Genomic DNA, 27,826 nt, shown 5'->3' with positions numbered 1-27,826 from the left:
TTACCCTGCAAGTCCCTTTCAGAATGAGCTTTGCGTTCTCATATGAGTTGAGATCCCTTTCATTTTCGGAGATGGCTTTCTATTTTGGGATCTATTCAGACGGGAAGTCATATAAATCCATTTCCCACGAATGGTGGCCTTGTGAGCTGCCCAAAACATTGTGTTATGTAGCATAAAGAAGACTCGGTTAGAAAAGCAGATCGCCACACCATATTTCTGGTCACCAAAAAGAATGTGGGGAACCACCTGTGCAAATAAGAAGGAACAGAGTGTGCGGCAAAATGTGTTTCCTGTAATATAAGGAACTCGGCTCCCATAATGCGATAATGCTAAAAGGCCTTTCTACATTTCAACGGGAAGTTAAACCCCTTCACATTGCAAGACACAATATTAAATAGTAAAGGCTGGCCTGGAGGGACACCGCTAGGCGCTATGATGTATAGCAAAGAAACCGCATTTTCAGGGCAACTGACAGCGGAACACTGCGAATGCAATAAATAGTCCTAAAAGGAGGGAGGAAAAAGAACATAAAAAGGGAGCAACACAAACAAGAGGGAAAGAAAACAAATGCACGAAATCCAACAGTGAGGCATAGAATTAAAGCAACAGAAATATCCAATAAACAAGCATCAGCACCGCAACTATAAAGCGCCTAAAGGTGGCAGAAATAGGGACATCCCCCAAAATAAATACAGGGAACATTCCTAAGGTGTGGGTACTCATCTTAGCGAGTAATAAACAAGAGTAGTGACCAGGAGGAATAGAAGGAAAGGTAGGTCAGGTGAGAAAGAAGAGGGAAAAAAAGGAGCTAATATGAATTGCAACATTTTGGTGCGGAAGGGAAGAAGGGGTCTAAAGGGTTCCCCTCAATTAACCTGGACATTAACGGTGGAGAGAAATGTCACAAGCAGCACAGATGTCCATTAATTCATAGTAACCCGCCACAAGCGAAACAGGGTCAGAGTTCTAGTAAGGATACTGGGACATGTACGTCTCCTTGGGCTTTTCCCACAGCGGAAATAAATGCTGATCCACAGTGGAGGATCATGAGGTAAAGAGGCCATCTTTTGAAAGCAGAAGTAGCCTTTCTAGGAGGCGCTCCCTGTCCTGTAATGTGGAAAACGCATGGGAGCGGTTTTGATGGGTAAACCGCAGATGAAAGGGGAGACTCCAGCGGTATTTGGTGTCATATTAAGCCAGAATGTGTATTATTTTTTTTTTTTAATTGTGAGTGGTGCAATGTCCGCAAAAATTTGGACTTTAAGAGTCCCAATGGTAATAGAAGCTTTGGATCTAGCAGGCTATCCTTTGTTTTTTAGAATATAGGTTATACTACAATGTCCCTAGGTTGGTCATCTTGGTGTGGCCCTGTCAAGGTCCTATGGACGCAGTCAGTTTCATAGAATATGTCTGGTATCCCTGGAATTTGGTTTTTCTATAGCTCCTGTAAGGCATTTTCAAGGTCCAGGACAGACTCCGGTTGTCCGCGTTTACGGAAGTTAACCCTCCGAGATCTGTTTTTTAAGTCCTCTATTTTCGAGGTCACCTGTTCCAATTGAGTGTATAGATCCGAAATGTTGTCAGCATTTGTTGGCTTTAGCCACTGTGGCATCCAATTTAGTTTCAAATGTATCAATACGGTGGCACCAGTCCCTGAACTCCATTGTAAGATCAGAAGTGAGTTTGCTACACACATTTTTCCAGCTCCTGTTGCAATACCTGGAAAAATCTAGCTATCAGTGCCTTGTCTCCTGAACAGCCCGGCTGAGGTGCTATGGCGGGTTCTCCCGCTCCAGAGGCCTGAGACAACATGTAGGCCATTTTTTTTTAATCCACAGAGGAGAGGACTCAGGGCCAAAGAAATCTGACTGCAGCTTTAAGCTGCTAAGAGCAGGCTTACCGTAGGGCCATAGCTTAGTCATCTGGCAGAGAGGCCTTTAGCTTGTCATGGACAGGGGCGGGAGCCTGCAAACCCATGGGTTCTATGTTTGGAAGTGAGGCCTGTTTAGAGCAATGCCACAAGCCAAGGTTTTCTTCACATTCTCTTTGAGCCGAAGCTGGAGGGACACATAAGGTAAGTATAGGCAAAAAATATCCAGTTACCAGCTATAAAAAAAAAAAAAAAAAGTCACCAGCTTAAAGTAGCAGCTTGGGTGCTGAGACGGTACGGAGCTCCTGACGCATCCACCATTGAGCACCGTCAGTCGCGCCTTATGATATTATTTTTAAAACATTGTATACACCTGAGGCTATAAAGCAGGAGTGAGCAGTCTTTTCTGGTTCAAAGGCCACATTTTCAGATTGTACCGTTGCCAAAGGCGGCAAAAAGAGGTATATCTACTATATATGCCATAAATGTCTGGCAGGTAGGGTATCACTTTTGGGGGCATTTGGCCACTACCGTAAACTACAGTAGAGAAAGAGCATGCATTCATGGCCATGACTCCATCTCATCTCATTCTGTATGCAGTGCCGAACAGGGAATATGCCATGAAACATCTGGAATAGCACATAACGTAACTCAATATTTATTGCCTGGATTCTGCAGTTTTTAGAAATATCCCACATGTGGCCCTAGTGTGCTAATGGACTGAAACACAGGCCTCAGGAGCAAAGGAGCACCTAGAGGATTTTGAGGCCTTCTTTTTATTCGAATATATTTTACGCACCATGTCAGGTTAGAAGAGGTGTTGTGGTGGCAAATCAAAGGAAACACCTAAAAAAAGACCCCATTTTGGAAACTACACCCCACAAGGAATTCACATAGGGGTATAGTGGGCATTTTGACCCCACAGGTGTTCTATAGATTTTATTCAAATTGGGCAGTGAAAATGGAAAAATGAATATTTTTCCACTAAGACGTAGCTTTAGCTCAAAATCAAATAAAGGAGAAAAAGGAGCCCAACATTTGTAAAGAAACTTCTCTGGAGTACGGAAATACCCCATATGTGGGCATAAACGACTGTATGAATACACAGCATGGCTCAGAAATGAAGGAGCGCCATTTGGCTTTTGGAGCACAGATTTTGCTGGATTGGTTTCTCTGCACCATGTCGCTTTTGCAAAGCCCTAAGGTACCAGTACAGTAGAAACTCCCCAAAAGTGACTCCATTATGCAAATTACACCCATTGTGGAATTCATCTAGGGGTGTAGTGAGCATTTTGACCCCACAGGTGTCTCATAGATTTTATTAGAAATGGGCAGTGAAAATGAAAAATTACATTTTTTCCAATAAGATGTTGCTGTTTGGGCACACTGCCAGGCTCACAAGCAGGGGCGGATTGGGAGCTTAAAGTGGCCCTGGAAAAAAATCTAAAAGGGGCCCCATGTTGTGGGTGTGGCCAGCACAAGTAGGCGGAGTCAGCAAACCATTAGCTGTAGCCACATTGGTGATAGATGTAATAATGCAGCCTTATCATTGTCAGCATTGGGCTGTGTTCACATCTGCATTGGACGCTCTTAGGCGGCTTTCACACCACAGTATTTCTATTAATATAATGTATGTGCTGATAAAGCTCCCAGGAGATGCATTAAACGTCTTAAAAAACAGATGTCTGTACTGTCCATCACGCATAGGCGCCCATGTTAAAAATAAAAGCACATTACATATGCATGGATTAGCGCAGCCTTCAAAGCTATTCCACGCAGCACAAAAAAACTTTTTTAGCCTCCGTTGGGTGTATAGGGGGGTCTATGGATCCATTTATTGTATGCGTCAGGAGCTTTCCCGCAACATACAGTAAACTGATATAAATACCATGGTGTGAAAGATGCCTTAGAAGCTTCTACTGCAGGTAAAAAAAAATCATGACCAAAATAGTGCAGCACTATTTTATTGAGAATAAAAAAAAAAATCCTGTCATCGAAGTAGTCCTCGAATCCGAAGTAGTCCAACAAGCGAACCTGTCAAAAAACACAAAAAAAGAAATAATCAGTAACACATAAAAAAAAGCAAAACAAGTATTATTCTTACCTTTCCTGGGTCCATTGCTGGAGTGATGGGAAACTCCTGACGTCATTGCACATTTATGGATAGTGACGTCAGGAGCAGTGCTCGAGTCCCCGGGCAGAGCGCTAGCTGATACTCTGCTTGGGGACTTCAGGCCGCGTGAATAGCCCCATTGGGGTTAACAGATTTTAATGCAGCCGTGTGACAGCCATTAAAAAAAATCGCAGTTACACGGTCGTTAAAAACTGTTGCGTAAATAGGGCCTTAAAGGTGCACTGAAAAACATAAGCTGTTTTGGACTAACTGCCTATTCCCCCTATTTGCAGACAGACTAGTGTATTTGAATTAGTCTGTGAAGATGAAAATCTACTTTTTTTAATAAAAAAACTGAGAATTTATTCATTTTTACAAGAAATAAAAGAGAAAAAACACCCCAGCATTTGTAAAGCAATTTCTCCCGATTACGGCAATACAACATATGTGGTAATAAACTGCTGTTTGGACCTACAGCAGGGCTCAGAAGAGAAGGAGCACCATTTGGATTTTGGAGCGATGATTTTGCTGGAATAGTTTTCAGTGCCATGTTGCATTTGCAATGCACAGGAGGGTCCAAGACAGTGGAAACCCCCAAAAAGTGACCCCATTTTGAAAACAACACCTCTCAAGGAATTTTTCTAGGGGTATAGTTAGCATTTTGACCCCACAGTTTTTTTACTAAATTTATTTGAATTAGTGTGTTAAAATCAACTTTTTTTTCTGAAAAAACTTAGAAAGTTAAAATTTTTACAAGGAATAAAGGAGAAAAAGCACCCTAACATTTGTAAAACAATTTCTTCCGATTAGGGACATATGCCACATGTGGCAATAAACTGCTGTTTGGACACACAGCAGAGCTTAGAAGGGAAGGAGCACTATTTGGCTTTTGGAGCTCAAATTTAGCTGAAATTGTTTTGTGGTTTCATGTCGCATTTGAAAAGCCCCTGTGGGACAAAAATAGTGGAAATCCCCCAAAAGTGACCCCATTTTGGAAAAAGGGTTCTGTTTGCCTGCAGGCACTCCTCCTATTGACTATTTTGGAAACTACACCCTTTAAGGAATCTATCTAGGGGTATAGTGAGCATTTAGACCACACAGGTCTTTTGCAGAATTTATTAGAATTAGGCCGTGAAAATTATTTCCACAAAAATGTTGAATTTTTTCATTTTCACAAAGAATAAAGGAGAAAAAGCTGCCTAACATTTGTAAAGCAATTTCTCCCGAGTACGCCACATGGTCATAAATGTTTTTTTATAAGAAATTAATTAACCCTTTCCGGACTGATCCATTTTTTGCTTTTTGTTTTTTTCCGTCCCCGCTTTCCAAGAGCCATAACTATTTTTTTCTTTCTGTCAATAGAGCGGTGTGAGGGCTTATTTATTGTGGGAGGAGTTGTAGTTTCAATTGACACCATTTAAAGTACTATTTAATGTACTGGGAAACTGAAAATAAAATTCTTTGCAGGCAGAAATTGCAAGAAACTGGGATTCCTCCATTGTTTTTGGGGTTTTGCTTTTACGGCTTTCACCATGCAGTGAAAACGGCAACTTAAATTTTTTCTGTGACTCAATACCATATCATAGGCAGTTGATGATGATTCCATTTGTACGCGCGCTGGCCCTTTAAGGCCGGGCATGAGCGTGCGCGCGAACCCTACAGGACACAGTGGACCAGAAGTGAGCGCTGGCATCTCCTGGGAAGGAGATGCGAGCCAGCGATCACAGATCCATGGCTGCGGCCGCCGGGGGGGTGAGTAAACCCGACGGTCCCCGGCCATGAACGCTACAGGGGTGAATGAATAATAAAATTTATACTCCATGGATTGGTGTGGTACGCTTTGAACCAATCTTTTATGCACAGGCCGGGTTTTTCGGGTATTTTACCAAATATCTGCGCACCAGTATTTCCTAATCTTTGACTTCTTCGCTAGCCCCATAAGCAGCACAAGGCCCTAAAGTGTCCTCATCTCCGCTGCATCTATGGGGTCCACCTGTGGGGTCTAGCAAATTATGATGTGGGTTTTTTAGTGAAAAACTACTGGACCTAAAAAAAAATATGTCTGGGCCTTCATTGCGTTCTGAGTCATAACGTGTTATTTTTCCGTTGACGGATCTGTGTGAGGGCTTGTTTTTGTGGAACGAGCTGTCATTTCATTGGTTCCATTTTGGGGTACATCAATTATTTTTATCACTATTTATTCAATTTTTTGGGAGATAAGAAAAACCAAAAAACAGCAATTCTAGCACTGCTGTGTTACTTCGTTTTCACAGTATTCACCGTGTAGTATAAACAACATGTCAACTTTATTCTGTGGGTCGATACGATTACAGCGATACCAAATTTAAATTGTTTTTTTTTTACGTTTTACTACTTTCCCACAATAAAAATACTAATTTCTACAAAAATCATGTTTTAGTGTCACTGATTCTGACAGCCATAACTTTTTTATTTTTCAGTTTATATCACTGTGGGGTACTTTGGACTTTTTGGTGTACCTGCGACTTTTTGATCACTTATTATAAAAAAAAATTTGAGACATGGCCAAAAAAAGAAATGTTTTTTATTAAAAAAATTGATGGTGTTCACCGTGCAGTAAAAATAACGTGATAGTTTTAGAGTTCAGGTCGTTCCGAATACGGTGATACCTATTATGCATAGTTTTTTTAGGTTTTTTTCTAATTATAAAGTGTTTGATCAGGGAAACTGAGCGATTGTTGTTTTTATTAGTTAAAACTTTTTTTTTCGTAAACATTTTTTTTAACTTTTTTTTTTTTTACACTTGCCCGGTGACTTGAAGATCTGATCCCCTTTACAATACACTGAACTACGTTACAGCGGGATGTGCTCCTGTGCCAGCTTCATCTACAGGGCGTGAGTGTACGCCCTACTGCGGGAATGTACTGTTAATCAGGACGTACAGTCACGCCCATTTGCGGGAACGGGTTAAAGGCTATAAACACCTTTGAAAACTTTTTTTTCGTATAAAAATGTGTATCAGTATGTTTGGTGCAACTAATTATTCTTTATTAAAAATTATTTTAACTTTTTGAGATACATCTGGTTTGTATTCTGTATACTGAGCAGCTGTATCTTGCGCTGAGACCTGAATCCGTCAGGTCAGCAGCACTGACGGGTTCAGTGTCAGCGGGTCCTGCGTGTCTCTGAATGGCAGGATCCACCTGTTATCAATCACATCTAAGTTATGAACTTAGATGTGATCGGTAAGGGTATGTGCACACACACTAATTACGTCCGTAATTGACGGACGTATTTCGGCCGCAAGTACCGGACCGACCACAGTGCAGGGAGCCGGGCTCCTAGCATCATACTTATGTACGATGCTAGGAGTCCCTGCTACTCCGTGGAACTGCTGTCCCGTACTGAAAACATGATTACAGTACGGGACAGTTGTCCTGCAGAGAGGCAGGGACTCCTAGCATCGTACATAACTATGATGCTAGGAGCCCGGCTCCCTGCAGTGTGTTCGGTCCGGGACTTGCGGCCGAAATACGTCCGTCAATTACGGACGTAATTAGTGTGTGTGCACATACCCTAACAGCTCGAACCTGCGTGACCCGCTGACATTAACCCCATCAGTGAGTGCCGTTGACCTGACGGATAAAAGCAGCTGTATCTCAAAAAGTAAAAATAATTGTAATTAGAAAGTTGCACAAAACACACTGATACACATTTTTATTTAAAAAAAATAATAAAATAAAACACTTTCAAAGGTTTACATAGCCTTTAAAAAAAAAAGTGAAATATTGCAGCTTTCACACTGGCCACTAGAGCAGTCACAATAAGCTGATATTTCCTGTTCTCTGAAGCTCACTTGTCATGTAACTTGTCCACGTGACGACCGTTTCAATTGGGCGGTTCACATGGACATTGTTTCAACAAAGCGTGTAAAGGGTCCGTGGAAGAATAGGACATGTCCTATTTTCTTGCATTTTTATGCATTCCTCCATAAACTCTAGTCTATGAGGGATCCGTGATAACGCATCCCGAACGGGTGCACATCGGATGTGAAAAACGTCAGTTTTTCACGTCTGAGGTTGCACACGCTCATCTGAATGTAGCCTTAACAGGGTTTTACACAAGACGATTATCGGGCAGACGAGCGTTCATGCAACGCTCATTGCGGATAATTGCCCTTTGTAAAAAGGGCAGCGATCAGCAGATGAACAAGCAAATGCTCGATCATCTGCTAGTCGTATCGTTTAAAAAAAGTTAAATATCATCGTTGTCGGCAGCACATCTACCTGTGCCTCCGGCACATCCTAATAGGCATATGCCCAGGGCAGATCTGGGGGCTTTTATCAGGCCCCCGGCTGCCATGACACCCCATCAGAGGACCGCGATTGCATTTGCGGGCCGCCGATGAGTGACAGAGGGAGCCCCCTCCCTCTGTAAACAAGTTAAATGTCGGCGTCGCTATTGGCCGCGGCATTTAATGGGTTAAACTTCGATCGTGGTCATTGGAGCAGGAGCCCGGCTGTCATCAGACACTCCATACCCTTTGGATAGGAGGTAACTTGTTCTAACTGGAACACCCCTTGAAGGCTCACCTTTGAAATCTTTTTTTTTTTTTTCTTCTTCTTTTTTTAATAAAAATGTCTATCTTTGTGATTGGTGCAACTTCGTAAATACATTTTATTAAAAATTAATTTTAGTTTTAGAGATACAGCTGTTTTGTATACTGTATACAGAGCAGCTGTAACTTGCGCTAAATCCTGTATGTGTCAGGTCAGCGGCACTGACAGGTTCAGTGTCAGTGGGGATCGAGCTGCCACCGATTACATCTAAGTTTATAACTCAGATGTGATCGATTACAGTAGGACCTGCACGTCGTCAAAGACACGCAGGACCTGCTTTCACTGAACCCATCAGTCCTGCGAACCTGACGGATTCAGGTCTTCGTGAACGATGTAGCTGCTCTGTATGCATAATGCATAGCAGCTGTACTCAAAAAAGTTAAAATAATTTTCAATAAAATTTATTTAGGAAGTTGCACCAATCACATTAATGCACAATTTAAAAAAAAAAAATAAAAAAAAAAAATGCTGGATTACTTAACCTCTTCCCGCGCTGCGCCACAATAGTACGTCCTGCAGAGGGGTTAGTTCCCGCATCCAGACGTACTATTGCGGAGTAGTTCCCGGCGCACACTGTCCTAACGGACAGTGTCCGGGAACCGGGAGGTCAGCTGTCCCTGACAGCTGACACTCCAGCCTTGCCGGTCAGCGGACCATCGCCGCTGATTTTGGCAATTAACCGTCGCCGCATTTAAGTGGTTTGAAGCACATCGGCAGCCCCCACGAAGTGATCGTGGGGGCTACCGATGCTTGTCGTGGCAATCGGAGGTCAGATAATGACCTCCGGGTTGCCATGTACGGAAGCCTCGGAGGAGCAGCCTCCGGCCGCTTCTCCGAGACTTCCTGTCAGTGTGACTGTCACGTCACAATGACAGTTAGAGTACATTACACTACGTGTGTAGTGTAATGTACTCCAGCAGCGATCAAAGCTGCAAGTCTAAGTGTCCCCTAGTGGGACAAGTGAAAAAAGTAAAAAAAAAGAATAAAAATGTTTTAAAAAAAAGTGTAAAAATAAAAGTTATAAGTTATATAAACAAACACTTCATTTTTTTCCTATAATAAGTCTTTCATTATAGGAAAAAAATGAACACGTTAAAAAAAGTACACATATCTGGGGTCACCGCGTTCGTAACGACCCCAGCTATAAAACTATAATGTTATTTTTCCCGCACGATGAACACCCCAAAAAAAATCAATAAAAAAACACCAGAATCGCTATTTTTTGGTCACCACCCCTCCCAAAATAGAGAATAAAAAGTGATCAAAAAGTCGCATGTACCCGAAAATAATACCGATAAAAACTACAACCCGTCCCGCAAAAAACAAGCCCTTACACCGCTTTTTTGACTGAAAAATAAAAAAGTTACGGCTCTCAGAATATGGTGACAGAAAATAAATTATTTTATAAAAAAGTGATTTTATTGCGCAAACGCTGCAAAACATAAAAAATACCTATATACATATGGTATCGCCGTAATCGTATCGACCCGCAGAATAAAATATAATGGTCATTTATAGTGCACGGTGAACGGCGCAAAAAATAAACTAAAAAACATTGTCAGAATTGCTTGCAAAAAATTTTTATAAAAAGGGATCAAAAAAATCACATGTACCCCAAAATCGTACCAATGAAAAGTACAGATTGTCCCGCAACAAATAAGCCCTCACGCAGCTCCGGTGGTGAAAAAATAAAGAAGTTCTGGCTCCCAGGAATATGGCGATGCAAAATGTGCAGAGCGTTCTAAAAGCGGGTAACATCCGACACCATTTTCAGTGCGACACCGGCCACACATCTATGAATTATTTATTTACCGCATTTTTATACCCTCTTATTATGCCCTGATGTTCTCCGCACAGATTACATATGCCCCCACATTATAAACTGAAATACCAGCGAAACCCAAAACAGAAAAACTACCAAGCAAAATCTGCGCTCCAAAGGCAAAATGGCGCTCCCTCCCTTGTGAGCCTTGCAGCGTCCCCAAACAGCAGTTTGCGCCCACATATATGGCATCACCATACCCGGGAGAACCCGCTTAACGTTTTATGAGGTATTTGTCTTCAGTGGCACAAACTGGGCACAACATATTATGCACTAAAATGGCACATCAGTGCAAAATTGTAATATTCACACCATCCGCTGTGAATTAACCCCTTTGAGCACTATGACTTAATAGCACGTACTGGTGCGGGGGTGATGTATGGAGCGGGCTCACGTGCTGAGCCCGCTCCATACGCTGCGGGTGTCGGCTGTGTATTAGAGCTGACACCCAGGACTAAGGGACAGGAACAGCGATCGTGCGGTTACAGAAGCCTGTAAAAATAACAATATACTGCAATACATTAGTATCGCAGCATATTGTACCCGTGATCCAATGATCGCTGGTACAAGTCCCCTAAGGGGACTAATACAATGTGTAGAAGAATTCAAGTTATTAGTAGAGAGAAAAAAAAAAAGTTACAAAAAAAAAACCTTTTCTTCAAAAGTAATGTAAAAAAATAAACAGAATTGATATCGCTACGTCCGTAAAAGGCCGAACTATTACAATATACCATTATTTAACTCGCACGGTGAACACCGTAAAAAACGTAAATAATTTAAACCGCCAAAATCGCTGTAGTTTTCGTTTTTACCGCACGGCGAAAGACGTAAAAACGAAAACCCCAAAAAATGGAATCAGATTTTTTTCCTATATTACTATATTTTCCTATTTTTTTTTCAGTTTCCCAGTACTTTTTATTTCACTTTAAATGGTATCAATAGAAACTACAATTCCTCCCGCAAGAAATAAGCTCTCACATCACTCTACTGACGGAAAAAGAAAAAAGTTATGGCTCTTGGAAGGCGGGTAAGAAAGCAAAAAATGGATCAGTCCTGAAAGGGTTAATTCATTTCTAATGAAAAAAATTGCATGACCCCATGTGGGGTATTTCCGTACTCGGGAGAAATTGCTTTATAAAAATTGGTTGTTTATTTCTCCTTTATCCCTTGTGAAAATGAGAAAATTCAACATTTTAGTGAAAAAAAATTGTGATATTAATTTTCTCCGCCTAATTCTAATAAATTCTGCAAAAGACCCGTGGAGTCTATATTCTCACTATACCCCTAGAAAAATTCCTTGAGGGGTGTTTCCAAAATGGGCTAACTTGGGGGGCTTCCACTCTTTTGGTCTCTCCAGGGCATTGCAAAGGCGGCATGGCACCGAAAAACAATCCATCAAAATCCGTGCTCCAAAATCCAAATGGCGCTACTTCCCTTCTGAACGCTGCCATGGGTCCAATCAGCAGTTTATTACCACATATGGGGTATTGCCGTAATCAGGAGAAAATGCTTTACAAATGTTGTGGTTCTTTTTTTCCTTTATTCCTTGTAAAAATTAAAAATTTCTATGCTTTTTCAGAAAAAAAGTTGATTTTCATTTTCACTGCCTAATTCCACTAAATTCTGCAAAAAACCTGTGTGGTCAAAATGCTAACTATACTCCTAGAAAAAATTCCTTGAGAGGTGTCGTTTCCAAAATGGGGTCACTTTTTGGGGGTTTCCCCTGTTTTGGTCTCTCCAGGGCGTTGCAAACGCGACATGGCACCGAAAACCAATCCAGCAAAATCCGTGCTCCAAAATCCAAATGGCACTCCTTCCCTTCTGAGCCCTGCTGTGGGTCCAATCAGCAGTTTATTACCACATATGGGATATTACCGTAATCGGGAGACATTGCTTTACATATGTTGGGGTGCATTTTCTTTATTATTTCTTGTAAATATTAAAAAGATTTTCATTTTTACAGACTAATTCTAATAAATTTAGCGAAAAACCTGTGCGGTCAAAATGCTAACTATACACCTAGATAAATTCCTTGAGGGGTGTAGTTTCCAAAATGGGGTAACTTTTGGGGTGTTTCCACTGTTTTGGCACCACAAGACCTCTTCAAACCTGACAAGGTGCCTAAAATATATTCTAAAAAAAAGGAGGCCCAAAATCCACTAGGTGCTCCTTTGCTTCTGAGGCCGGTGCTTCAGTCCATTATCACACTAAGGCCACATGTGGGATATTTCTAAAAACTGCAGAATCTGGGCAATAAATATTGAGTTGCATTTCTCTGGTAAAACCTTCTGTGTTACAAAAAAAAAATGTATTAGAAATTAATTTCTGCAAAAAAAATAAAATTTGTACATTTCACCCTCTACTTTGCTTTAATTCCTGTGAAACGCCTAAAGGGTTAAAACACTTTGTGAATGCTGATTCGAATACCTTGAGGGGTGCAGTTTTCAAAATAGGGTGACTTCTGGGGATTTTCTAATATATAAGGCCCTCAAAGCCACCTCAGACTGAACAGGTCCCTGAAAAAAGAGCCTTTTGAAATTTTCTTTAAAATATGAGAAATTGCTGCTAAAGTTCTAAGCCTTGTAACGTCCTAGAAAAATAAAAGGACGTTCAAAAAACGATGCAAACATAAAGTAGACATATGGGAAATGTTAACTAGTAACTATTTTGTGTGGTATTACTATCTGTTTTACAAGCAGATACGTTTAAATTTAGAAAAATGCTAATTTTTGCAATTTTTTTCTAAATTGTGGTGTTTTTCAGAAATAAATACCAAAATTATCGACAAAATTTTTTCACTAACATAAAGTACAACATGTCACAAGAAAACAATCTCGGAATCGCTTGGATAGGTAAAAGCATTCCAACGTTATTACCACATAAAGTAACACGTCAGATTTGAAAAAATCGGCTGGGTCCTGAAGGCCAAAACAGGCTGGGTCCTGAAGGGGTTAAATAATGTTTTGTAATACTTAGTATTCCAAAACATTTATTGCCTGTCAGTGCTACACGCAGATACCTATGACAGACATAGGGGCCTATGTAAGACCCCTGGCTGACATGGTAACCCTTTGGCATCACGGGTCGCTAATGAGCAGATAGAGGGACCCCTCTTCCTCTGTTAATCTCCTTAAATTACACTATTGACTTTGGCATCTAAGGTGTTAAACAGCCGGTATCAGTGGTTTCTCTGTGCTGTGTCCGTTCAATAAACCTGACGTAAATGTAAGCCATTAAGCCACTCAGTAAGGAAAACCATGGGATTCTTTTCTGAGCGTATGTTAAGGTGCTAAGATATGTACTGTACATTTCGATACAAAACATACAAATGATATATATATATACACACACACACACACACACACACACACACACACACACACACATACCTGAATATAAAGACAAGTGCCCCCTGACTTACTGAATTATTCACAAGCCACAGTCAGTTTCCTGCCCTCTCTCCTTCTGCTATGTTTACTGGTGGGTCAGTAAGCATGGCGTGTGGGTATTAAAGTGACCATGCGACAGAGGAGGAGCGGGCAATGTTCGGGAACTGCCTGACTGGGCGAGCGTCGGCCACAAGATAAGTAAGTCAGAGCAGAAGAAGCTGCTAGAGCACAAGTATTAACACTGACAGCAGTGACCAGCAGCCTCATACAGCAGTCTGCTCTGTCTGCAACTTGCTGAGTGTTGCTGGTGCTGCTGATCAGCTGTACTGACTCACACATGACAGCCAGCGCCCCCTTCTAATTTGGAGACTGTGCAGTCACGTACGTTGTGCCATACCTCCCAACCGTCCAGGATTCAGCGGGACAGTCCCAGATTCCGGGCGGTGTCCCGCTGTCCCGGGGGTATGTCCCGCTGTCAACTGTATCTGTATCCTCAGGATGCAGATACAGTTAAACCCAATGCAGAAGCAGGCAACCATCAGCTCCCTGCTTCAGCATTAGTTCAGAGGGGAGGAGCAGATGGAGCTCCTCCACTCGGAGAGGTCCCCCCGAACACAGCGCTACTTTAAGCCGACGCTCTGGTCGGGCATTCCGCTCCTAGAGGTAACCCCTGAGGTCACTGTCCATATATGGACAGTGACGTCAGGGGCTCCTCCAGGAGCGGAATCCCCGGCCAGAACTTCGGCAACGCTCCAGCAGGGGATTCCGCTCCAGGAGTAACCCTGACGTCACTGTCCATAAACAGTATGGACAGTGAAATCAGGGGTTCCCTCTAGGAGCAGAATACCCGGCCTATGCTCTGGCTGGGGATTCCGCTCCTAGAGGGAGTCCCAATGGCGCTATCTTCAGGAGGGGTAGCGCTATCTACAGGGACAGTGGCGCTATCTTCAAGCGGGTGTGGCACTATCTACAAGGGCACTGTGGCACTACATAGGGGCATTATTTACAGGGGACACTGGTGCTATCGACATGGGCACTGACACTTTATATGTGGGCACTGAAACTAGGGGCAGCTAAGGGGGCATTATACTGTATGGGGGGCATCTAAGGCGGCATTATACTGTAAGGGGGAAGCTATAGGGCATTATACTATATGGGGCAGCTGTGGGGGCATTATACTGTATGGGAGGCAGCTATGGGGACATTATACTGTATGGGGCAGCTGTTGGGGCATTCTACTGTATGGGGCAGCTGTGGGGGTATTATACTGTATGGGGGCATTATACTGTATGGTGCAGCTATGGAGGCATTATACTCTATAGGTGCATTATACAGTATGGGGCATTATTCTGTATTGGGCATTATGTTGTGTGGGGGAATTTGGGCATTATACTGCATGGGGGCAGCTGTGTGGGCATTATACTGTATGGGAGCTGCTTTGGGGCATTATACTGTATGGGGGCACTATGCTCTATGGCCATTATGCTGTATGGGGGAATTTGGGCAATATACTGCATGGGGGCAGCTGTGTGGGCATTATATCATATGGGGGCAGCTTTGGGGGCATTAAGCTGTATGGGGCAGCAATGGGTCATTATGCTGTGTGGGGGAATTTTTTGGGGCATTATACTGCATGGGTGAATCTGTGGGAATTATACTGTATGGGGACATCTGTGTGGGCATTATACTGTATGGGGACATCTGTGGGCATTATACTGTATGGGGGCATCTGTATGGGAGGCAGCTATGGGGCATTATACTGTATGGGGGCAGCTATGGGGACATTATACTGTGTGGTTGCAGCTATTTGGCATTATACTGTATATTGGCAGCTAGAGGGCATTATGCTGTATGGTGACAGCTATGGGGGCATTATACTGTATGGGGGCAGTATGCTGCATGGGGGCAGTTGTGTGGGCATTATATCGTATGGGGGCAACTTTGGGGGCATTAAGCTGTATGGGGGCAGCTATGGGTCATTATACTGTATGGGGGAATTTGTTTGGGCATTACACTGCATGGGGAAATCTGTGGGAATTATACTGTATGGGGACATCTGTTTGGGCATTATACTGTATGGTGGCAGCTATGGGGACATTATACTGTGTGGTTGCAACTATTTGGCTTTATACTGTATATTGGCAGCTAGAGGGCATTATACTGTATGGTGACAGCTATGGGGGCATTATACTGTATGGTGGCAGCTAGAGGGCATTATACTTTATGGTGGCAGCTATATGGCATTATACTGTGTGGGAGGTACTATGGGAGCATGATACTGTGTGGGCTGAACCGGGTGTATATGGGCAGTTTTAGAGGCATGGCTTAAAAGAAGAAAAATTGCCGTGACGCGCTACGTATCTTTGTGATACTTGAAAGTTGGGAGGTAAGATTGTACACCCCTAAGGACGGCGCTGTCATCTAGTCTCATCTATGAGATTTCTCTGTCAATTGACTCACATTCATTTCAGCTGCCTAAGTGTATGTTCACAGAGGGCGGATACGCTGCGTAAAAGCACAGAGCGTATCCGCCCTGGGAGCCGCAGGGAATCCCGGCTGAAAAACCGCACTAAATTGTGGTGCAGTTTTTCGGCTGGAATGTCTGCTGAGGAAAACTGCATTTACTGGCCGTCTTGACGAAGAAACACAGAATTCTGGGTAAGCATAAATATTTTTATTTTCTGAGTAGTGTATTATGCAGCGGAATCGCTGCTTTTCTGCCACAAAAAAATGCAACATCTGCTACTTCTTGTGGCTTTTACCTCCTATCAAATTCAATGGGGAAAACCTGCAACAAAAAAGCAGCGATTACGCAAATACAATTGACATGCTCCGGATTAAAAAAACGCACCGCAGGTCAATTTCTCAGCGCTTTTTTCCGCTCATCATTTACGCAGCGTCTGGATAAGATTTGTTCACATCTTATCCACTTTACTGCTACTGTATTATTCTGATGATTTTCCGCAACTAAATCCGTTGCGGAAAATCCGCAGTATTTACAATACGTGTGAACTTACCCATAATGTGCTGGTGGAAATGTTAAATATTTTCATGTATTAATAACTGTACTTCAATTATTCAGGTCCCTGTGACAATTCCTCACATGAAATCTCAAACCCCAGCCTCTATGTTTGAGTCTCCAACCTACCGTGAGTATGATGTGGGATTAGTTTTTTTCTTCCACATGGTTGTTGCATCTATTCCTATTGTATTGTCCTGTTTTGCAAGCGCCGTATTAAGGGTATTTAGTGAGTGCCCTTCCCTAGCAATAGTGTCATATTATGTATGAATAACTTTAGATGGCCATACATGTTAGATAATTGTTGGTACACGCCTTTAAACGCAACAGAATTTGCAGACAATCTAACATGCAACACAAACTCACTATCCCGTGATGTCTGCTGTTGGGGGGCAATAGGGATCTGGCATACTGGATGTTCACGTTTGATCCTTTGTTTATCTGAGACATAGGCTGAGATGTATATGGCAGTCACTTTTAAATATATGTCTTCTGCTGCAAATTAAAACTTTAACATTATTGGAGGTACATTAAGGGTATGTAGATATATGGTGTGTTCAAGTTTTTTTTTCTGCATTTAATAAATAAAGACAGGAAAATATATTCTGTAATTTTTACACAAAAGCACATTCAAAAATCTATGGCAAAAACACTATGTTTGAACATACCCATACCAGCTTTTCAAACTCATGTCCTGCTTCTGTTAGTGTCTGGGAAGAACTAGAGGGAACTGGGAGTTGCAGGCCCCTAGATAGTGGAAGCCTGTGGGCAATTCTTTCTTTTGGCCTCACTATAATCCGGCCCTCTGTTTTGCTGCTGTTAAATGCTTTACATTACATTTTTCCTATGTTTTAGAGAAATTCATGGCCTCAGAGCTTAGTGAACTATGGTCTAGGTGTGCGTTTTTGGAGCCCTTACAGTATAGCCAGGAAAGAGAAGGGGAATCCATCAGTGAACTGGAGGTGAGAGATAAACCTGAACTGACAAAAACTTATTTTCAAAATGTAAACCCATATAGAAAATTAGATTTTTGTACTCACTGTAAAAGTCCAATTATGTGGTTTGTGGCTATCGTAATTATATTCACTCAATGCACTTGCAAAATGAAGTCTCATATTACTCCATATTCAAATCCCAGTATCCAATATATGCAAAGACATGCAACATTCTTTTTAACTTCAATGCAATTGTAAGAGGGCGGAGACTCCCAAAACGTCACGGCAGGGTGTGCAGTATGGAATGCATAATAAAATGGAATAACGGAAAGAAATCCTAAGGGATGTTTCATGTACAAAGCTGGTATTGTGAGTATATAATTTTTGTTGTTTAAAAGTTACAAGTTGAAGAGAATGTTGTACTCGATGTCAAACAGTTTCTCGTTGGCATAGTTCTCAGAGACACAGTACTGTGAGTATAGTTTCCTTCCACTAGGAAGTTGACACTAGGTATAAGTATTGGGTCCTTCTATGCAGGCTATACCCGTGGCACAAGTATTGGTTCCTCCTAAGCAAGCTGTACACCTCCCTCAGCCACTAATTGGTTTGTACAAAAGCAGTAGGAGGAGAGAAAAAAACCTACAGGAAAAAGCAACAGAAACCAAACAGATTCTGATCCAAGGAGAAAACTGAACAAACAAGCATAAAGGCAGTATGGTGGGATCAGTGTCCCACAATGAATCCAATGAGAAAAAAATAGAAAAGTCCAATTGTCTCTTTAATATCATTGGGGAAACAGTACTGTGGGACGTCCTAAAATAGTCCCAAAGGGTGGAAAAATTAACAGACATCCCATGCGTCCTGCATAGCGCACAGCAGCTTAGTGTAACTAGTTGCCCAAACTGGTAGCTTTTGAAGCCTGTCATCTCTTGCAACGACCTTCGCGAATAACAAATAGTCTTAACGGAAAGACTCAGTAGCAGCAAGATAGATGCGCACAGGTCTAACAACATCTAGACTGTGGACAGGGGCGTAGCTTGAAGCTCCTAGGCCCCAATGCTAAATCTGTAATGGTGTTAAGTACACGCTCCCAAAGATGGGAGGGAGCAGGACAGAAGGTATGGAGGGCTATGTCCTCATTGATATGGATGACGGAGAGCCTAAGAGATACCTCACGTAAGGGTTTAAAGGGAGAAGCCTTAAGAGCACTCAGGACATATTGAGACTTCAGGGTGTAACAGGACGTCGCAGGGGAGGTGCACAATAAGCCAGACTGGAGAAAAGACAGAATCCTGGGCGTAAAACACATAAGTGGTTGTGAGTTGCGCTCTTCGTACCAGCAGATATAGGTCTTCCATGTGTGGTGGCACACTTTAGCCGATTTTGGTTTTCAAGCCTTCAGCTTAATCTAGATGATCAATTCAGAGAGACCCAGTGATTTTAGATCATTGTCTTTAACAGCCACATCGTTAAACGCAACTGTGGTAAAATGGGTGGAATAGCAGACCTTGATAAAGGAGGTTGGGCTGCTGGGGAAGAGGCCATGGAATGTCCGCAAGTAGACTGACAAAATCGGCATACCAGGGCACTGTGAGGCCAGTTTTGAGCTATGAGAACTGCTCAAAGGCTCTCCAACTTGACTTGTTTGAGGGTTCGAGGCAAAAGAGGAAGCAGGGGAAAGAGAAATTTGAACCCTTCCCATGAAGTGACAAGACAGGACGCGAAGATGTCCACATCTTGAGAAAAAACCTCCAGGTGGAGAAACCAATCCACCGGATAAAGTGCCTGTTGACTGAAAGAGTCTGCAGCCCAATTGTACATGCTTGGCACGTGAACCACTGATAGAGCTGGAACAAGATCCCCAGCCCAGTCCCTTCTAGTGGTTCAGATATGCAAACAACATTGAATTGTTGGTCTGAATGTAGACAGGATGACCCTGAAGGAGAAGTGTCTAGTGAGAAAGTGCTAGGAAGATCCGCAGTGGCAGGAGATTCCTTTTCTCTAGGGAAGCAGGGGATTTGTCCCAATGAGAAAGGACGCCCACTGGAGAGGACAAGCCTGAAACTGGGCATAACGGATGGCTTAGAACCCCAAGACCACCCATCTTCCCCAACACTCTAATGCAGAAGCGAATGGAGCATGGAACGGTCTCTTTTAGAAGCGGAGGCTGCCACCTAAGATTTAAAACCAAATAGAGCAGCGCAAGGCTACAGATATAGCTGAAGCTCTAGCCACAAAGCGGGCTGACTCCAGGGAGACCTTACATAAGAACTTGGGGGCATGAAGAAATACCGTGTTGTAACTTGTCTAGCCCAGATGGTGCAGACCTTGCTAATCCAGGAGGCATCTACGGGATCGCTTAGGGATCCAGCATCAAATAGTGGGAGAGTTGTATTCCTGGAAAGTCGTGACACATGCGGGTGCACGGTGTCACTGATTACTTATTTACGAGAACTTCTTGAAAAGGGAACAATATATCTCTCTTTTAAAAAGATATGCAGATCAGGGTGCTTCCATTCATTAGTGAGGATCTCCTTAAATTCCCCATGGTTAGGGAAGACTATGGGAGGATGCCTAGGGGACGAAGAGATATTTCCTCCTGAGTAGGAGAGGAGGCAACTTCCTTTATATGGAGGGTATCCCATACAGCATGGGTCAAATCCTGTATAGCAGAAGCCAGTTTTGTATCCTGCTTTGACTCATAATCCAAATCAGAAGACTCTTCAGGAGGCAGAATGGTCCTGGAAGAAGGGAGCCTCAACATTGGTTGTCCTAACAGGGCATAGTTCAGAAAATACTAAGAATGAACAGGATCTGTCTGGAAAACTCCTGACCCTATTAACTGGTGTATCCCTTCGGCTGAAAGCATTCCCCTTTCAGGAGATTCTGTGGGGGGGCCAGCCTGAGCAGATAGCTGAGATGGCAGAAGCTCTAAGGCTGCGAGCATAAACTGTGGGAGTCTGGATATGTAGTATATGGCCTGGGATAGGTACCTGGCCCATTCAGGTAATACAACATCCTGACTTGCAGCATCAAAGTAATCCTGGGGCGAACAGAGTGAACTAGGCTGGCTGCATGGGAATTTGTTGCTACAACGAGTACAAGTCAATTGCCTGACGTGTTTATTTGGAAAGAGCCTTTCGGAAGGACATGTTGGAAGAGAGAAATGAAAAAAAACAACAAAAGGAAAGATTAAAAGAATTACACCTATTTAGCCCTGAAAAGAGACAACTAAGGGGGGGGGGGGGCACATGATTAATTAGTATAAATATATGAATGGCACATACAAAAAATATGGGGAAATCCCGTTCCATGTAAAACCCCCTTAAAAAACAAGGGGGCACTCCCTCCGTCTGGAGAAAAAAAGGTTCAATCTGAGAAGACGACAAGCCTTCTTTAATCATGAGAACTATGAATATGTGGAATAGCCTACCGCAGGAGCTGGTCACAGCAGGGACAGTAGATGGCTTTAAAAAAGGGGTTAGATACTTTCCTAGAACGAAAAAATATCAGCTCCTATGTGAATGCGTAGAATTTTTGTTTCATCCCTTCCCTTTTTCCCATCCCAAACTTGATGGACATATGTATTTTTTCGACCGTACTAACTATGTTACTATGTAACAGACTGGCTTGGAGAGAAGAATAGGTGCTAGACCTGTGGGAAGCAAAATAAAATAGTGTAAAGCCCGCGGGACTTGCCTACCACACTCTGATAGTAGCCCGCTGTGATGAGACTACAGGGCCTGAGTGCTGAGAACTGCTACCACTACATCAGAAGAGGAGATAATGATCACTTCTATTGAAAGCCTGTGCAGAGTGGTGATAGACTGATGAGAAGTCCCACCCTCTGAAGTGTCCATATGCCAAGAAAAAGCACCTCTGGTCACAGTCTGCTCACATGATAAAAAAAAAAAAAGCTGTGGCCTAGGCTGAGGAGAAGCCGCGGCCTAAATTTTGAAAGCCTGCCACCGGACTGAGGCGATTGGCGTGGAGAAAGCGCCGCTGCACCGCAATGCAGCTGAATCATATTGGAAGGCTAAAGCAGGACTGGTGAAGGCTGAGAAGTGGGTGAACAACCACCAGGGCCAAAAGAGAAAGAGCTAGCCTCAGAGGGGGGAACAAGAGCAGAGACTCCTGTAGAAGGGGAGAGGAGGCCAGTTAGATGAGGAAGATATAGGAAACAAGCCATAAAAAGACAGAGGAGGGAATTTGAGAGGAGAAGCTTTGATGTGACAGAAAGAGACAGGAGCAGAAGTCATACTTACTTGTCATAAGTCTTCGGTTGAATGCAGGGTCTCCGCTTAAGGAAGCTCTGTCACCAGATTAAAAGTGCCTATCTCCTACATAATCTGATCGGCGCTGTAATGTAGATAACAGTGGTTTTTATTTTGAAAAACAATAAATTTTGAGCAAGTTATGAACAATTTTAGATTTATGCTAATTAGTTTATTAATGCCCAACTGGGCGTTTTTTAACTTTTGACCAAGTGGGCGTTGTAAAGAGGAGTGTATGACGCTGACCAATCAGCGTCATACACTTCTCTCCTTTCATGTCCATTTGTATTCACCGCACAGCATGCTGTCACATACACCCACATTAACTTTACTGAAGTGTCTTGAGAGTGAGTAGACATCACCTCCAGCCAGGATGCGATGACTATTCACATTCCCAAAATGTAGAAAAACCTTTATTCACCCATGCAACGTTTCAATCCCTCAGGATCTTTCTCAAGCATAATAAAACACATCCACAAACAGAGTATTTAAGGACTCACAGAGTCATTAAGCAAAAAAGCGGTGATCAAGTAAAAAATGTTACTCAAATTAATAAATATTTGTAAATAAAGCAATCATAAAATACAGACATGAATAGGGGTGATAATTACATGTGTGCATACAATTTAATAGGGGACTGATACAGACAAAAAACAGTCAAAAGTGTAAACAGTCAATAAGTGATTAATACATCACCCAGGTGTACATGTTAAAAAGCAAATTACATACTGTCATTATGCAGATAGCGGAGGGACCTGCTCCTGGTGTGATTACGGCATCCCTGTACAGCAGCTGGGTATATCCCACGTGTAAATACGGAAGTGAATCTAATCTAACAGTAAGAGCCGAAATCCCGCGAGACTACGCAATACAAATCTCGCACATGTGCAGTAGCTCAAAAACTCGTGCGACGGCCATCTTGGAAGATGAAAAATCACTAGAATTGATGCCAGCAACCTCATAAACCGAGATAGACTATAGAACTACATCAGGGCAGGGAACTACAACGACAGTACATGCCATACAAAGACAGGATGATGGCATATCCATGGGGACAGAGAGGGGAAACAGTGGTATACCCCAAAGGTCCTATATACTGTATCAAAACCGGTATAGAGATACCAGGTATTGGCACGAATTCAGTATATGCAAAATAGATACCATCAAAATATGTACAAATGTATATATCCACAAGTAAAAACGGGGATAGAATAATCGTTGACATTGAAGCAGTATATGCCAATATATGTTAAGCCCTAGAAAAATAGCCATACAAGATGAGCAGAATAAATGTGTTTGGCACGAGTACATTATGTTTGGGTTTCCGAAACCAAAGGAGATGGCCCAATCCGCAAGATATATCTGCAAATGATATTGAAAAAGATAAAAAATAGAATTAATAAATATTGCGAATCAATATAATTTTGCAACACAACATATATTCAAAATGTATTCAGCTGATACACACAAAGAACAATGACACTTCAAGATCAAGCAAGGTATCATGAGATGAACGAAATGGCACCTCATGGCCGCACCAACTTTAAAATCGATATTCAAACCCTGTGGAGCTAGGGAGTTTAACTTGAAGATCCATTCAAGCTCCCTATGTTTAAGTCTCAAGACTCGATCTCCACCCCTCCGATGTATAGGTATGTGGTCAACAATCCAAAACTTTAGATCACTCACCACATGCCCCGCTGAAACAAAATGTGACGACACTGGTAAATCCAATCTCTTAGTTCTAATGGTGGATTTATGTTTGTTTAAACGAATCCGGCACACCTGAGTAGTCTCTCCAACATAAATTAATTTGCAGGGACAATGAAGTACATATATGACGTGGGACGAAGCACAGGTCAAAAAATGTTTAAGGTGAAAAACCTTACCACTTATAGGGTGACAAAAAGTACTACCCTTGACCATATTATTACAATTTGTGCAATTCAGACAAGGGAAACATCCCAATTTTTTAGGAGCCGGGGTTAACTGCCGATTAGTACAAAGGGGTCACACATCAGCATGTACTAGTTGGTCCCGCAAATTTTTTTGACGTCTAAAGGCCATAATTGGAGGCCTACCAAATTCATGAACTGTGTCAGTTAGATTTGCAAGAATACCCCATTCATGGCGTATTAAGGTTGGAGACTCTGTTACTGATGTCCGAGTATGTTGAAACAAAAGCCAATCTACCAGAAGATTCTCGTTTATGAAGAATCAATAATTGTTCCCTAGTGACCATCTCCACCCTGTCTCGCTGTTTCTGTAAAAGGGACCGAGGGTATCTACGCTCAACAAACTTGTCATGCATCTCATCAAGGCGTGGACCAAGACTTTGGGGCTCTGCCACTATTCGTTTGACCCTCAGCATTTGGCTAAAGGGTAGTGATTCCACCATCCGTCGAGGATGCTGACTATCATATCGCAATAAACTATTGCGGTCAGTATCCTTTTGGTATAGGTCAGTAACAAGCCTGTCACCCTCCCTATACACCAGGGTGTCCAAAAAATGTAAACTCCTACTAGAGGATTCCATCGTGAACTTGATGTCCTCATCTATCAAATTAAGAATGGGGTATTCTTGCAAATCTAACTGACACAGTTCCTGAATTTGGTAGGCCTCCAATTATGGCCTTTAGACGTCAAAAAAATTTGCGGAACCAACTAGTACATGCTGACGTGGGACCCCTTTGTACTAATCGCCAGTTAACCCTGGCTCCTAAAAAATTGGGATGTTTCCCTTGTCTGAATTGCACAAATTGTAATAATATGGTCAAGGGTAGTACTTTTTGTCACCCTATAAGTGGTAAGGTTTTTCACCTTAAACATTTTTTGACCTGTGCTTCGTCCCACGTCATATATGTACTTCAGTTTCCCTGCAAATTAATTTATGTTGGAGAGACTACTCAGGTGTGCCGGATTCGTTTAAACAAACATAAATCCACCATTAGAACTAAAAGATTGGATTTAACAGTGTCGTCACATTTTGTTTCAGCGGGGCATGTGGTGAGTGATCTAAAGTTTTGTATTGTTGACCACATACCTATACATCGGAGGGGTGGAGATCGAGTCTTGATACTTAAACATAGGGAGCTTGAATGGATCTTCAAGTTAAACTCCCTAGCTCCACAGGGTTTGAATATCGATTTTAAAGTTGGTGCGGCCATGAGGTGTTGATAACACCTTTTTGACTGCCATTTCGTTCATCTCATGATACCTTGCTTGATCTTGAAGTGTCATTGTTCTTTGTGTGTATCAGCTGAATACATTTTGAATATATGTTGTGTTGCAAAATTATATTGATTCGCAATATTTATTAATTCTATTTTTTATCTTTTTCAATATCATTTGCAGATATATCTTGCGGATTGGACCATCTCCTTTGGTTTCGGAAACCCAAACATAATGTACTCGTGCCGAACACATTTATTCTGCTCATCTTGTATGGCTATTTTTCTAGGGCTTAACATATATTGGCATATACTGCTTCAATGTCAGCGATTATTCTATCCCCGTTTTTACTTGTGGATATATACATTTGTACATATTTTGATGGTATCTATTTTGCATATACTGAATTCGTGCCAATACCTGGTATCTCTATACCGGTTTTGATACAGTATATAGGACCTTTGGGGTATACCACTGTTTCCCCTCTCTGTCCCGATAGATATGCCATCATCCTGTCTTTGTATGGCATGTACTGTCGTTGTAGCTCCCTGCCCTGATGTAGTTCTATAGTCTATTTCGGTTTATGAGGTTGCTGGCATCCATTCTAGTGATTTTCCATCTTCCAAGATGGCCGCCGCACGAGTTTTTGAGCTACTGCATATGTGCGAGATTTGGATTGCGTAGTCTCGCGGGATTTCGGCTCTTACTGTTAGATTAGATTCACTTCCGTATTTACACGTGGGATATACCCAGCTGCTGTACAGGGATGCCGTAATCACACCAGGAGCAGGTCCCTCCGCTATCTGCATAATGACAGTATGTAATTTGCTTTTTAACATGTACACCTGGGTGATGTATTAATCACTTATTGACTGTTTACACTTGGACTGTTTTTTGTCTGTTTCAGTCCCCTATTAAATTGTATGCACACATGCAATTATCACCCCTATTCATGTCTGTATTTTATGATTGCTTTATTTACAAATATTTATTTATTTTAGTAACATTTTTTACTTGATCACCGCTTTATTGCTTAATGACTCTGTGAGTCCTTAAATACTCTGTTTGTGGATGTGTTTTATTATGCTTGAGAAAGATCCTGAGGGATTGAAACGTTGCATGGGTGAATAAAGGTTTTTTCTACATTTTGGAAGTGCTGCCTCCTTGTCCATCTTTCTGCCTGATATTGAGGACCTTGGACCAGGTTCTGAAGAGGCGTGCACCCTCCTGGCGGTTTGGTGCTGTGGTAACTCTCTACTTTTATTCACATTCCCGACACTTCGGTAAAGTTACTGTGGGACTTACTCACGGCACAGAATGATCTCGTGAGATCACGCTGTGAATGACAGCACAGTGGGATCTCGCTGTGCTGTGTGATTAAGTCCCACAGAAACTTTACCGAAGTGTCGGGAGTCTGCATAGACATCGCATCCTGCCTAGAAGCAATGTCTATTCACTCTCAAGACACTTTAGTAAAGTTAATGTGGGTGTATGTGACAGCACAGCGTGATCTCGCGAGATCACACTGTGCTGTGAATACAAATGGACATGAATGGAGAGAAGGGTATGACGCTGACTTCTTTACAACGCCCACTTGGTCAAAAGTAAAAAAAACGCCCAGTTGGGCATTAAGCAACTAATTAGCATAAATCTAAAATTGTTCATAACTTGCTCAAAAATGATCGTTTTTCAAAATAAACTGTTGTTATCTACATTACAGCGCCGATCAGATTATGTAGGAGATAGGGCACTTATAATTTGGTAACAGAGCCTCTTTAAGTATCCTCTGATAGTGGGGTTACTTAGTTTGGGTGATCAGTGGTGGAGAAGGATGTAGTGCAGCAACCCACCTGGTTTCCTGGCACCCACAGGGAAGTGCGACTAGCGTGGCGGCCAAGCACTGAAGACAACCTGATGTAGAGGTTGAGAGCAAGAATAGGAGTCTAACCCCTTTTTTAATCACCACCTGTAGGGATAGAAAAAAAAATTAAACTAAAATAAAAAATACAGCAGACCTGATGAGCACGTCATGTCTGTCTCCTATGAACAATAGGCTACAACTCCTGACAAATCCGAGAGGGAAGGAGAATCAACTTGTCCAGTGAGTCCCGAGACATGTCAGGCTCACTGTCTGGAGGGGCCTGGAGTGAATTTGCGCACATGGAACTGCCTCGAAGGTTGACACCATCATGCCCAGCACGCGGATTCAAAAGCAGATTGAAGGGCGGAGTGTTCCCGCAAAGGAGAGCGTATTGTCTTGCCCTTGTCCACGGATAGATGGGGCTTTGCTGTCCTGGTGTTTAAGATCATTGCCGGAAACTTCATGTTTTGAGTTGGGAGCAATGAGGAGTTCCCTTTGTTAATAATCCACCCAAAGCTTTTAAAATGTGTCCATATTGATGTTGAGGCTGGAAAGATGGTCCTTTCTGAAGGGAGACTTCCCAAAGAGGTTGTCTAGGTAAGGGATAACAGTGACTCCTATGGCGCAGAGAAGCGCCATGAAAGTCGCCAGGACTATGGTAAAGACCAATGGAGCCGTTGCAAGCCTGAAGAGGAGAGTGACAAACTGGAAATGTTGAGAACCTATCGTGAAACAAAGGAAGTGCTGGTGGGTCCTTGCGAAAGGGATATGGAG

The 27,826-nt window shown here is 42.4% G+C and overlaps 1 protein-coding gene across 1 annotated transcript in view; it reads left to right on the top strand.

Annotated features, from left to right (window-relative positions):
* Positions 1 to 27,826, top strand: part of REC8 (REC8 meiotic recombination protein) — a 241,705-nt gene that overhangs the window by 171,671 nt on the left and 42,208 nt on the right. Inside the window, exons 13-14 of the mRNA XM_075828870.1 lie at positions 16,875 to 16,941; positions 17,667 to 17,773. Coding sequence (XP_075684985.1) covers positions 16,875 to 16,941; positions 17,667 to 17,773 — 174 coding nt within the window. The remainder of the gene's footprint in view (positions 1 to 16,874; positions 16,942 to 17,666; positions 17,774 to 27,826) is intronic.

This window comes from Rhinoderma darwinii, chromosome 1 (assembly GCF_050947455.1).
Source record: "Rhinoderma darwinii isolate aRhiDar2 chromosome 1, aRhiDar2.hap1, whole genome shotgun sequence".
In the NCBI taxonomy this organism is placed as follows: Eukaryota; Metazoa; Chordata; class Amphibia; order Anura; family Rhinodermatidae; genus Rhinoderma; species Rhinoderma darwinii.
Note: the sequence above shows the minus strand (reverse complement) of the source record. Positions and strands in the feature narration are given on the sequence as shown.